This window comes from Geotrypetes seraphini, chromosome 9, assembly GCF_902459505.1.
Source record: "Geotrypetes seraphini chromosome 9, aGeoSer1.1, whole genome shotgun sequence".
NCBI classification, from domain to species: Eukaryota; Metazoa; Chordata; class Amphibia; order Gymnophiona; family Dermophiidae; genus Geotrypetes; species Geotrypetes seraphini.
Window position 1 is genome coordinate 79,430,916 of NC_047092.1, and position 14,554 is coordinate 79,445,469.

The window sequence follows — 14,554 nt, forward strand, 5'->3', positions numbered from 1 at the left end:
TGGAGAAACTGCTCATGCTGGTGAAGATTTAAAGAGGTACAATGGGAACGGAGGGCATGAATATGGCATGGGGAGCAGGGAAGGAGTGGGGGGGGAGCTCCTTCCCCGTGCAGAGCTGCTATCAAACTGGCTGCCATGACTTCCTGTTGTAGTCTCGAGACTACAACGAGAACTCATGGCAGCCATTTTGATGGCTCTACACAGGGCAGGAGCGTAGGAAGATCGGTCCTGCCCCGTGTCACTTCTAGATCACCAGGTAAGGTCTGGGGAAAGGATGCAGGAGGGAGGCAGAGGTGGGTCAGAGTCGGCCCCAAAGTTATTAGCGAATATTCTATATTCGTGGGCCGGCTCTGCTCCTAACCCCCGCAAATATGGAGGGAGGAGTGTAGTATAGAGAAAAGTTAGTAGAGGGATGCCCATCACGATTGATCAGTAGATCGCGAAGGCAATGCGAGTCGATCACTGAGCCCATTCTGGGCTCCATGATAGACTCACATTGCCTTCGCATTCTACCTGCTTCCTGATGCTGTAAACAAGATGCAGAAGCGCTGGGCCCACCAGCCTCCCCCCTCCCCAACTTCAATTCTGACTTCGGAGAGGAAGTTGTGGACCAGCCAATCGCTGCCTGACTGGGCCTGACCTTCCTCTCCGACGTCAGAATTGACGTCGGTGGGGAAGGCTGGGAGGCCTGGCGCTTCTGCATCCTGTTTACGGTGTCCAGGAATCAGGGAGAGTTTAGAAGTCGGTGGTGGTGTCTTGGGGGCCTGTTCCCCGATGGTGATGGGGATGGCTTGGGGTAGGCAGGGAGAAAAAAAGACAAAGAAAGGGGGCAGGCAGGGAGACAGAAAGAAAGGGGGGCAGGGAGATAGAAAGAAAGAAGAGAAACAGAAAGAAAGGAGGAATAGGGAGACAGAAAGAAAGAAAGGGGGTATGGAGAGAGATAGAGAGAAAGATAGGGGGCAGGGAGACAAAAAAAAAAGGACAGAAAGAAAGGGAAGGGGCAGGGAGAGAGGAAGTAAAAGTTTGGGGAGGGAATGAGGTCTGGAGGAGAGGAAGCATACAGGAGGCTGAAACAAGGGAAGAAATATTGGATGCACAGTCAGAAGAAGAAAGTGCAACCAGAGACTCATGAAATCACCAGACAACAAAGGTAGGAAAAATTTATTTTATTTTCAATTTACTGATCAAAATGTGTATGTTTTGAGAATTTATATCTGCTCTCTATATTTTGCACTATGGCCACCTTTTACTATACCGCAATAACAGGTTTTAGCGCAGCGAGCCTATGAGTGTTGAGAGCAGCTCGGGGCATTCAGTGCAGTTCCCTGCACTAAAAAACGCTATTGTGGTTTAGTAAAAAGGGAGGGGATATATTTGTCTATTTTTGTATAGTTGTTACTGAGGTGACATTGCATAAAGTCATCTGCCTTGACCTCTTTGAAACCTTCCCAGAATATAAATGATAATTAACATTTTCTCTGCGTACAGTGTGCTTTGTGTTTTTTAAAATTTTATTGTTGGCAAATCATTTTGACTTGGTCATTTTAAAAGTAGCTTGCAAGCCCAAAAAGTGTGGGCACCCCTGAGTTAGTTGATCTGCTATGGAGAAGTGGCTGGAGGGAAGGTCACGTTCTGTGTCTGAAGGGAGTCTTAGCACTGGCAATTGCAGGGAGATAACAGTATGGTAAACCTAAAGTCACTGAAAAATTGGCTTCTTTTTTGTGTTGGAATGCTAGTGTTGTAAAAACCCAGGGTCAGAGAGGCAGGGAGAGAGAGTGAAAGAGACAGATAATATTCCAAGAAAAAGTAGCACATGAAATTTGATGGAAGCTGTAAAAACATAGCCTATAGGGTGATAATACACAGAGAGACAGACTTTGCATAATGAGACAGAGATTAGAAAAAGGAGCAGATGCCCAATTTATTCCTACCATGTATGATAGAGACAGCCACTTCCTGTCCATATGGGTTTCTGGAAGCTGCCTTCTTGGATAAGTCATCAAAAGTGGTAGCATTAGGCATTTCATTACATCACTTTCTGCTTGCATGGTTTTTTTTAGGACATCATCTTGGATACATCAGGGAATATGCCAATGTCGTCACTCACTGTTATGCCTTGAAAACTTCTGGTGATATCATCAAAAGAGCAGGGTGTGGTTAGGAGTGGGCAGAGAGATGATGGGAAGGGCATGGCTTGGGTGGGGAGTAGGTGCAACTTCAACACTGAATAGCTGAAAAGATCAGATGTGAGTATGCAAATTAGATGTAAATTTATACTAATCCTTTTTTTGTTTGCCTATTTTTCCCCTAGAAAGAGACTATGAAATTGCTTGTTTGTATGTTTTCAACATATCCTGCCTTAGTTCAATAAAATACCAAAACAAACTTGATGTTAATATTGGAATGGCACTATTTTTTTTTTTAGTATTTATTGTGGTCACAGATAATGGAAAATACTCCAGTGTGTAAGCAATGCTCATGAAAGAAATAGCTGGAGACCTCTGTGCTTAACATTAATGGCACATAATAATACCACTGACTTAGTGTGTCAAAGATATTTTATAACAGTGATTTAGCACCATGTTCCTCTACTCAGTAGCACCAAACATTTTATTTCCTATAAAGTGCTAGTGAGTCCTTGTGTTTTTATACCAGCATTGCATCCCATCTGGTGATGGAAGGTATTACTTTGATCATTCCATTCTCCTTGAAAAATATGCTGATCTGAGATCCTCTGAGAAGCCATTGGGTTTCTGCTAATAACCAGGTCCAATTTATTGCCAGATTCTGCTATGAGTGGCACAACCAAACAGCAGTCAAAGTCTCTTGTGCGAATGTGGTTCACCTAAATTATAAAATAAGACAGCAAATAATAATTTTCTAACATTTTCTCTGTTCCTAAAACTTCTATCAGCAGATGAAATAAAAACAGGATACTAGCCATTTCATTTTCAATAGCACCAACAACACCATTGCTTGCATTTGGGGTACCAATGGATAGAGAAACATTTAAAGTTTTGAAATACTTGGCCTAAAATTCTTGGAAAGCTTAGAAATGCTACAATCCATATACTGTACTGTGTATAATAGGCTTAGGAAGAAATGGTATTTTGTTGCTGAATGGCAGAATGCAAACATGTGCATCACACTACACCATAGTAATGCTTCTTTTCCAGTAGAGATTGGGCAAGAAATCTGCAAGTTTTAGAGGTGCTTAACACTGCACATCTGTATCCCAATACAATCAATCTTTTCACCCCTAGCTGTCTGTCTGTCTACAGTGTGTGTGTTTAGGCTGTCCCCGGGAAAAGAATGAGTTCCATTTTCTAAACTGTTTTTAAGTTGAATTTGTATGTAACTTGGATCATAAGAACATAAGAATTGCAGCTGATCATGTACAGTACATAGTCTATAAAAACATTTAACAGTCCTTAAAAGAAAGTACTGTAATTTAAATAGAAAGAAAAGATAGGAGGTTTACACTTACTTTTGTTCTTCATCCATCTCACTGTTCCCTCTCCACCACATCCAACATTTCTCCCTCTAATCTCTTTCTTCCCCTTGCATCTGTATCTCACTCCTCTCCCACCACCATGCCCAACATTTCTCTCTCCTTTCCTATGTCCAATAATTCACCTCTTTCTTCATTTACCCATGTGTACCAGCTCTCTTTCCCTCTCACTCAGACACCCATGCCCAACAATTCTCCCTTTCTGTTAACTCCTCACCTCAGCATCTCTTTCCCTCACTCCCTCCATTCTTCCATTCTATGTCCCAAGTTCATGCTGCCCTCCCTCCATTCTGTGTCCCAAGTTCATGCTCCTTCCCTCCTTTCTTCCTCCTTTTCATCCTTTACCCGAAGTTTGTGCTCCTTCCCTTCTTTCTGTGGCCCAATGCGACTCTGCTTCTCCCTTCCTGTGCCAATGCGACCCTCCTCATCCCTTCCTTGCCCCAACGCGCCCCTTGTAGTCCTTCCCTCCATACTGCATCCCAAATTTATGCCTTCCTCCTTCCCACAGGTGTTTCCTCTGGCCGGCTGCCTCCTCCCAGCCATACTTCTCTTAGCTTCACAAAGCCACAGCCATGGTTCCTACACGTGGCCCACGGCTCACCAGGAAGCCTTCCCTCTATTGATGGAGGGAAGGCTTCTGGGCTTTGTGAAGTGCAGCTGGGAGGAAGCAGCTAGCCCGAGGAAGTAAACACCCATGGGAGGGAGGCATGAATCTGGAACGCAGAATGGAGGGAAGACTACATGGGGCACGTTGGGACATAGGAGCGAGGAGGAGGGTCACGTTGGGATAGGAAGGGAGAAAGTGGGGGCGCTTTGACATAGGAAGTGAGAGGCAGGATCTTGGTTTTTAAGTACAAGTCCAACTAAGTTGGATGTTCTTAATCCATGGACTGCCTATATATGTATATGCAAGGGGGTGCTGAAAAGTTCTCAGCCCAAGTTCTCAGTTCCTGAATTCTGAGCATTATTTTTCCACTGTAGCTAAAAAAAAAAAAAAAGAAAAGAGATTATATACTTACCCTGGTAAGTTCTTTTCCAGTACATATGGGAGACATTCTAGACAAATGGGTAGTATCCCAATGACTGCATGCCATATGCAGAAGGAACCCAATCTGGATTTTCTTTCTGTGACTCTGTTCTACTTCAGTGTGCTCTCTAGCATCACCTACAGTTAGTACCTAAGCACCGAGAACCACCTTACAAACATGAAAGACACCCATGGCAATGAAGACAATAAGGGGCTCATAATAATAATAATAAAACTAAAAAGTGGCCAAATGGGTACTTGGACGATCAAAAAGCTTGATTGTCCAAGTACCCATAACCAAAGCTGGTTTTAGATGTATCTAAAACCAGCTTAGGCCTTTCCCCTGCCTCTAAACGCATAGAGCGAAAAGAGGCATTTTTAGAGGAGGGGAAAGGGCAGGAGGTGGGCCGACCTAGACCTAGGCATACAGCAGGTATAACCAAAACTTTAGGCAGGTTGCCTAGTCGGCACTTATACGCTTTGACTTAGACCAAGTCAAAACAGGTATAAGTGCCGAAAAAGGGCCTGCTGAGCTGATTGCGGCTGGCGCGATCAGCTCAGCGGCCCGGCAATCTACCCATCCCCCCACCACAACAATCGCGGCAGGAGAGATGGCTCATCTCTCCTGCCGTGATGCGATCACCCCTCTACCTTAACTTCCGTGACCCGCAGCAGGAGAGATGATCAATCTCTCCTGCCGCGGTTTGTGGCAGTTCGGGTAGAGGAGTGTTCACCTCGCGGCAGGGGAGATATCCAATCTCTCCTGCTGCGATGTATCACCCCCTACACACACACAATGATCCGGGCAGGAGGGAGCTCAAGCCCTCCTGTCCCGTCGAGCCGCGACACCCCCTTCAACATCGGGGCCGGAGGGAGCCCAAGCCTTCCTGCCCCAGCAAACTGCGATTATGATCGGGCCAGGAGGGAGCCGAAGCCCTCCTGGCCCAGCGACCCCCATCCCGCCAACTACGATCTGGGCAAGAGGGAGCCCAAGCCCTCCTGCCCAGGTGACCCCTCTACCCCCACTAAGATCTGGGCAGGAGGGTCCCAAGCCCTCCTGCCCTCGGTGCACCTCCCTCCAATGATCACCCCCCTGAACCCCCAATCAGCCCCCCCACCCGCCGACCCCGTGACCCCCTCCCCAACCCAGCCCATGTGCCTAAGGCCCCGCCCATAGGAGGGGCCTAAGGCTTCTGGGCTGATTCCGGTTGGCCCATGCGCCTCAGGTCCATCTGTGGGTGGGGTTTGAGGCGCCTGGGCCAATCAGGCCCTAAGGCCTGCCATTCGATGTATGGCGGGCCTGCCGGAAAGACGGGCTTGGGACCCGTCCATCCGGCCAACGTATTTACAAGTACGGGGAGGGGGGTTGGGGGGGTCAGCAGGGGGTCACGGAGTCGGTGGTTGGGGGAATGATTGGGGGTTCATTGGGGGCAATCGTGAGAGGGGGTGCACTGAGGGCAGGAGGGCTTGGGCTCCCTCCTGGCCCGATCGTAATCACACGGAGGGGGGGGGTCGCAGCTCACCGGGGCAGGAGGGCTTGGGCTCCCTCCTGCCCCGATGTTGTCAGGGGGGTCGCGGCTCGACAGGGCAGCAGGGCTTGGGCTCTCTCCGGCCCCGATGTTGAAGGGGGGGGTCGTGGCTCGACAGGGCAGAAGGGTTTGGGCTCCCTTCCGCGCTGATGTTGTCGGGGGGGAGGTCATGGCTCGACGGGGCATGAGGGCTTGGGCTCCCTCCTGCCCGGATCGTTGTGGGGGGGGGGGGGAATTGGGTTCTGTAACCGATGTTGTTTTTGACAGACATCAGTTACAGATTCCAGCTTTTAGGCAAAGGACTGGCCCCTCACTTAGGCTTTTTTAAAATTGATTATATGTTGTTAGTGTAGACGCAGTGGTGGTCTGTGCATTTAAACAGCTGAACTTAGAGGCAGGCATTATTTTTTTAAAAACTCCTTTTGGACGTTTTTTTTTATAATGGACATTTTCCCTGTTTCTACTTTCAACTTTTAGGGCTTTAGGCCAAAAGGGGACTTAGACGTTTTTTTTGATCATGCCCCTCACGTTTTTTTTGATCATGCTCAAGAATAAAAATGAAAACAACTAGAAACAGGTAACAAATGCATCAAAGGAGCTCATACGACCCCTGCATAAAACTGTGACATATATGCAGAATCTTCTGAGCCCAAAAGCTGACTAACATCCAAGAAGTAACCAAGAGAAGCATAGACAGACAGTAGGCAGGCGCAGGAAGGACAGGGCGGGAGTCTAGAATGTCGTCTCCCCTATCTATTGGAAAAGTGCTTACCAGGATAAGTACATAAAATCTTTTTCTAGTGCAATAGGGGAGACGTTCTAGACAAGAGGGAAGTACTAAAGCAGTCCCTAAATGCCAGAATGGGCTAACTGCGCCGACCCGGAAAACCAAGGACCCGAAGGCAGAGTGTCTCATCACTACATCCACCCTGTAATACTTGGCAAACATGTGCAAAGAGGCCCACGTTGCTAACATGCAGATTTCCTCAAGGGAGACCGCACTAATTTCTGCCCATGAAGAAGGCATAATCCTAGATGAATGCTCCTTAACGAAGATGGGAGACCGAGTCCCAGCCAGAATATAGGCTGAGGAAATGGCCCTAAGAATCCATCTGGAAATGGTGGCCTTGGAAGAAGAAGCACCCTGCTCAACAGAATGAGTCAGCATAAATAGAAGATCAGAGACGAAAGTTGTTAGTGACCTCCAGGTAGTGAAGAAGCACCCTGTGCTAGTGCTGCCCGATTCAGGGGAAAAAATTTTTGATTTGATTTGACCTATTGATTCTTTTTTTTTAAATTTAGAAAAATAGCAAAAAAAAATACAGAACAAAGTACCCAATCAAACTGATACAATAAACAGCCACAAAGCTATAAACCAAAGGACATTTGCCTAAACATATGGAACTGACAAAAGAAAACCCCACCCCTCCCTCCCACTCCTCACTCCCTTGGAGGTTCAAGGACCACTTATAAGCACAGCAAACAAAAGGAAAAATGTAATAGCAGAAAAAAAGAAACCTCCACAGATCAAGAAAAAGAACATCAAGAAGAGGATAATTGAGCTTCTTTCCAGGTAATAAAGGGATCCCATATCTTATAAAAGGACACCAAGAAATCAGACTTTAGGGCAGTTAATTTGGTCATCAAAAAGATGAAATCCAAACGATGAAGTACGCCAGGCATAGACAGTGGCGAAGGAGACTTCCAGGCTCTAGCCAACACCAGCCAAGCTGCCAAGAAAATGTGGGAGACCAGTCGGTGAGCCAAGGACCGAACCCCAGATGGGCGGACATGCAACAGGCAATGTTCCATTTGCCCTGGGTAATGCTCCCCCGTAATCTGCAGCAGTAAGGCATATACTAATTTCCAAAAGCCACCAATTGTAGGACAGGCCCACCAAATATGAAACATATCCCCTTGAGCATCACAGTCCCGCCAACAAGCCCCATCACCCAGGCTAAAACAAGCTTGAATACAAGCCGGCATTAAATACCAACAAAACAACATTTTATGTCTATTTTCTCATAAAGACTATGATCCCACTGCTGGTCAGTTAAAGTAACATGAAGGTCCTTTTCTCAATGTTGGATCAGCATAGTACACCAAAGCCAAATAGATTCTGGATACAACCCCTTTACTAGTTCCCTTGCATAATGTCTTTTCGAAATATGTCTCAGCCAAAATCAGCTCCTCCGATGCGTGACGATTCAAAAGTATGAATCTGGGTAGAATGAAAAGAAGCACTATCCGGGAGACCATATTCCTCCTGTAAAGTTTGAAAAGGAAGCACCCTTCCCTCCTCCCACAGTTGTCCTATGGTGTATAGCCCATGCTTACCCCCATCCCATAAAAGAAGAGTCCATAAAAGCTGGCTGATTCTCAATTGCAGACCAGATGGAGTCCAGGGTAACAGCCTGTGGTTTCACCAACGGTCCAAGGAGGGGGACATCAGCCGACCCAAACACGGCTCCTGCTCCAGCGTTGGAAATCTGGGCTCCTGCAACCTCCCCACCGCTGGTCACCGACGGCTCCTCTCCCCCAGAACGCTGCCTTTCCAACGTCGGGATCAGCGTATCTGCTGCGTGTTCGACTTCCGGGTCAACTACGGAGAGAGAGCAAGCCTCACCCCACACTCCGGGGGAGCCCTCCCGCCAGCTCCGCTGCAACGCAGATTCTCCGGGAATAGGAGGGGTGTGCGGTCCTCGCGGGCTCAGAGAGAGCGACATCTCTCCGTCCAAGCTGTGGATTTCCCGTTCCACAGCAGCGGAAACACCCGATGTGGAAGTAGGGACTGTGTAAGCTGTCATCACAGTCTGCCTCGGCGTCGAGAAGCCCGGGGTAGGTGGAGGGATACCCCTCGGTTTCCCTCTTCTTTTAGGCATAGAAATATCTTTATTAAGACGTGAAAATGAAGAAATTTTCCCTTCAGAACGGGAGTGCTTCTCTCAGCGTCCTGCTCCAGACGCCATCTTTGTTACTATGACTCAGAATTCTACCTCCAGGATAAGCTCCTTAGAGACTATTACCCAGCAACACCAAGTTGAATTAAAAAATTTGGATAAAGTAACAATAGAGACTAAGAATTTGATTACCAAACAAACAACAGAAAAGATAATGATTTTGAGGAAGATTGAAAACCTGGAAAATCAGCAGAAAAACTTAAATTTGAGGATTCTTAATTTTCCGGTTGCCAAGTTTATGTCTCCTCAAGAACTCTTTAAGAACTTTATGTTGAATGTTTTAAAGGTACCTGAAGTAAGTCTTCCCCCGATACAAAGAATTTACTATATAAAACAAATGCAGAAAGAAAAAGCTACAGCGGATGAAAATGTTCAATTAGATGTTTCTGCTATTCTGCAGTCTTCTGATATTGAAATTCAGGGAAGAGCAACTTTATTGGTCTCATTGGTATTTCTTCAGGATAAAGAGATGTTGCTGAAATTATATTTCAATTTAAAGCAGATTTCCTATTTGGGGGAAAGGATATATATATTTCCTGATGTTTCGAGGTGGACGCAGTCCAGAAGGAAAGAATTTCTGTTATATAGATCAAAGGTGATTGCTTTGGGGGCAAGTTTTCAGTTGCGATTTCCTTGTAAATGTTTTATTTCTTATCAGGGAAGTAAATATATTTTCTTTGAACCTGCCCAATTAGGTTTTTTCCTTGAAGGTAAAGGTATCTCTACACAGACCGGATGATACAGGTTAATAATATTGCGGTTAATTTTATTTTGGATAGGTAAGATCTGACTGCTCCATTTCTTAAAGTTTTTTGTTTCCTTTGTATATTCCCCTTTCCCGAGGGGTGTTACTTTCATCTTGTCTCTTCTCCTCAAGTTGTGGACTGTATTATATGATTTATATGGATGTTTAAATTTCAATTCTTGGTATGTAAAATGACTAAGAGAATTATATATTTCTGTATTTCTTAAACATCTTGTATAGGATGCATTAAAATGATAAATAAATTAAAAAAAAAAAAAAAAAAAAAAAAAGCTGGCTGAAATTCCGGCAAATAACCTAAACAGCTTTGCAAAAAAATATGTTCGATCTGGGAAAAATTGAGATCTAATCGTCCCCCAGATACCCAAAAGACTCTGTAATGCCAACGGAGACCTCTGAGTAATACCGCTAATAGAGGAGGAGGGTAACCAAGGCACAGCCCACAAGGGGGTGGAAGGAATCCAACTCTGCTCTAACCAAACCTATAGCTTTGATGAATGAGTCAACCAATCATGGAAAATCCACAAATGTGCTGCTTTGTAATATATTTTTAAAAAATCAGGGATTGCCATCACCCCTGCATGCCTAGGATGTTGCAATGCCAAAGCCCGAACTCTTGGGGTTCTCTTATTCCAAATGTAGCGATAAACTCGACGTTTAAGTTGATGAAAAAATGAATCTGGGTAAGGCAGGGGGAGAGCCATAAATAAGAATAAAAACTTTGGCAATATTATCATTTTTATAGCATTAATTCTGCCAGTTCAAGAAATCCCCCCTCCCATTGATCTAGATGCGGAAATAATTCCTGAGTTTTAGACGGAAGATTAGCAGAGAAAAGATCTTCCACCCGCCGATTAATATTAATTCCCAAATATTTTATACTTTTAACTGCCCAGCGAAACAGATAACACGGTGTAAGTAAGTCCACAATGCTTTGAGGCAATGTAATATTCAATATCTCTGACTTATTAAGATTTATTTTAAAGCTTGAAAGATTACCATAAGTTCGCAACAGAGTCATGAGGGGAGGCAGAGACTCCTCCGGCCAGGTAACAGTAAAGAGAACCTCATCTGTGAACAAAGCAACTTTCAAATTTAGATGACCCCAGGAGAGTCCCCTTATCCCCCCCTGATCATGAATAGATTGAGCTAGAGGCTCCATCACCATAGCAAATAATAGGGGCTAAAGAAGACAACCCTGTCATGTCCCTCTATGAAGAGGGAATACCTCAATGCCCATCCACTGTAGAACTGCAAACAAAAATTGCCCAATATACTCTATCGAATGTTTTTTTGGCGTCAAGGGACAGCAAGAGCATTGGGATATCATTATCATTGGCATATTGAATTACATGAATGACCCGTCTAATATTATCAAAAGTTTGTCGACCCTGGATAAAGCCCGCCTGATCCTCATGTATTAAATCAGGTAAATAACATTGAAGCCATTTAGCTAATATTTTGGTGAATATTTTATAGTCCATCCCCAATAAGGAGATAGGTCTATAGGACTGACAATAATGAGAATCCTTACCTGGTTTTAAAAGTTAAGTAATCGAAGCCAAACGCCAAGAATGCGGGAGAGCAGCAGCCTGATCAAATGAAAAACGCGAAGAAGCATGGGAGCCAAAATAATACCAAAGCGTTTATAATATCGGTTAGAAAATCCATCAGGGCCAGGAGACTTGCCCAAAGACAGATCATGAATAGCTTCCTGAATTTCCTCTAATTCTATAGGGCGAGAAAGATCATCCACTGCCGAAAGCTGCAAGGAAGGAAGGGCAACAGTATCCAAAAATTGTTCAATGTCAACCGTAAAAGGGGCAAGATCAGGAGTATAAAGAGTAGTATAATAATGAGTAAAAACTTCACAAATAAAATCCAAAGATGTACACAGCCTATAAACTGGAGGAATAGCGGTACGCTCCTTCTGCTTTTTCAACTTCTGCGCCAATAACCGATTAGGTTTGTTACCAAACTCAAAATGAGTTTGTTGCACACATTCCAGGTTAGTAGCAAACAATTCTAGATGCAATTTATGTAAGTTAAAATGCAAATCATACAGCTGTTGAGATAGCTCTGATGTGCACCCACCCCTTAAGCCTAGCCTCCACAATACCAATGCAATCAAACGACCACGCAGCACCACCTTAAGCTTTCCCAAAGTATAGATGAATCCACCTCCCCATTGTCATTGAAAGCTAAGTAATCTTTTAATTCACTCTCAAGTTGCTCAACATACTGCAGAGTCAACAATAAGGCATCATTAAGACGCCACTGAAAAGCTCTATTATCCAATTGTAAACAAGTGAACTCCAAAATCAGAGGAGAGTGATCAGACCAAGAACGAGGCAAGATTTCTGCCACCACCATCTTACTAAGGAGATGAGTATCCCCCAACCAGTAATCAATGTGAGAAAAGGTCTTATGGACCGCAGAATAAAAAGTATAATCCCTATCCTGGGGATGGGATTCCTTCCAAAGGTCATAAAGAGACTACTTCTGCAAAAAAGCGCTATAAGCACCTCTAGCCGCAGTACCATAATTCGTATGAGAAGCCGAACTATCTAAAGTAGGATGCAATGTTAAATTAAAATTCCCTCCCAAAAGTAAACAACCTTCCGCATGCTTAAAAAGGTTAGTCAAAGAGTCAAAAAAATAAATATGGCCCTCATTAGGAAAATAAACATTCAACGAAGTGAAGGATTGAGTGCCAACCATCACTATCAGGAGTAAATATCTACCCTCCTTATCTCTAACTATTTGTTTAACCTACCAAGGAATATCCCTGAATAGAGCTCACCCTGGTTTTTTTTTTTTTGCTGTTGATTAGAAGCTAAAAATATAGAAGGAAAATTATGATAACATAAGAACATAAGAAATGCCTTCACCGAATCAGACCATTGGTCCATCCAGTCCGGTGACCCGCACACGTGGAGGCCAAGCCAAGTGTTCCCCGATGAAGATCTGTTTACCCTTATCCATCAATGTGATTTGCAAGAAGGTGTGCATCCAACTTGCTCTTGAAACCCAGAATAGTGGTCTCCGTCACATCCTCCTCCGGGAAAGCATTCCAAGCGTCCGCCACTCGCTGTGTGAAACAGAACTTCCTGATATTTGTCCTGGGTCTGTTGCCTCTCAACTTCCGTCCATGACCTCTTGTCCGAGTCACATTTGACAATGTGAATAACGATGCTTCTCGCTCTATTTTGTCGAATCCTTTTATTATTTTATAAGTCTCTATCATATCCCCTCGCAGTCTTCTCTTCTCAAGGGTGAATAAGCCCAGTTTTCTGAGGTGTTCTTTGTAGCTCAAATTTTCCATACCTTCTACTAGCTTCGTAGCTCGCCTCTGCACCCTCTTCAGCAGAGTCGCTTCTTTAGGTAGCGAGACCAGTACTGGACACAGTACTCCAGGTGTGGCCTGACCATTGCTCTGTAAAGCAGCATTATGACGCCCGCCGATCTACTCGTGATTCCCTTCTTAATCATGCCCAACATTCTGTTTGCCTTCTTCGCCGCCGATGCACACTGCGCCGACAGCTTCAGGGTCCTGTCAATCAGTATCCCCAGATCCCTTTCTTGTTCGCTCTTGCCCAATGTCACACCTAACATTTTATATTCATGTTCCTTGTTTTTCCTTCCCAGGTGCATCACTTTGCATTTCTCTATATTAAACTTCATCTGCCACTTTTCCGCCCATTTCTCTAGCCGGTTCAAATGCTCATGAGAGGATAATAAATGAGTTTCCTGAAAAAGAGCTATATGAGTACATGCCCTTAATAAATCCTGAAAAAGTAGGTGACGTTTAAGTGGAGAGTTTAAACCTTTTACATTAAGAGACAAGTAATGTATAACCAACATGTATCATGAAAACAATAACCTAACCTCCAAAACCTCCCCAAGGTCCCCCAATACCCCCCCAACCAACCCACAAAGAAAACCAGACTATAAAAAGCCACAAAACACCCCCCAAATAAACCTCTCCAACCCCTCCCATACCCCAAAATGATTCCACTGATTGGCTCCGGTACTCAAAATATCTGCCCCAAATACAGTAGAAAAAAAAAGATTGAGGGAGCGTACCCAAGCTAACCACCATCACTATATAGAAATAGTATGTAGTTACTAAATAGATAAAATGAACCATGCCCCCAAAACAAAGAAGCACCCACACACTTAGGGAACACTAATCAAAACAACAGTCTATCCAAGAGGCATGGTCAGGTGCCAGACTGCTCTGCAGACATTGCCGAAGACAATTGCTGACACTGCAAGCGGCCCTTCCCTTTCGTAACCCGCTGTCATTTGGGTCGAGGTCTCAAATACCGCCCAGTAGCTTCTGATGACAATGGAAAGGAAGATGTTGCATCCTGAGGAAAAAATCCTTGAGCGTCTTGCAGCATGTGAATCTGTTACAATTTCCCATCTTTGTAAAACACAAGTGTGAAAGGATGATGCCATTTATTCTTGACTAGTTTTTTAGCCCGTTACATTAACGGGTGCTAGAATAGATATGTATACTTAGACATTTCTTTCTCTCTTTCTGTATGTGTGTCTTTCTTTCTTTCTCCCTGCCCCCTTTCTTTCTGTCTCTCCCCCCTGTCCAGCAGTAGCCCTTTTCTCTTCCTTTTACCTCCCCCTGTCCAGCAGTACCCCTTCCCTGCTCCCCCTGTCCATCCGTAGCCCTTCTCCCTTCTTTTTACTTACCAATATTCCCATTTCCCCTTTTACCTTTCCTATTTCCACCTTTTCCACCCCATC

The 14,554-nt window shown here is 44.6% G+C and overlaps 1 protein-coding gene across 1 annotated transcript in view; it reads right to left on the bottom strand.

Moving 5' to 3' along the window:
• Window positions 1-1,482: 1,482 nt before the first annotated feature.
• The window catches only part of GRIP1 (glutamate receptor interacting protein 1), a 399,879-nt gene continuing 386,807 nt past the window's right edge, over window positions 1,483-14,554 (bottom strand). The window contains 1 exon segment of the mRNA XM_033958481.1: window positions 1,483-2,845. Within this exon segment, the coding sequence (XP_033814372.1) occupies window positions 2,618-2,845 (228 nt within the window). The 3' untranslated portion in view covers window positions 1,483-2,617.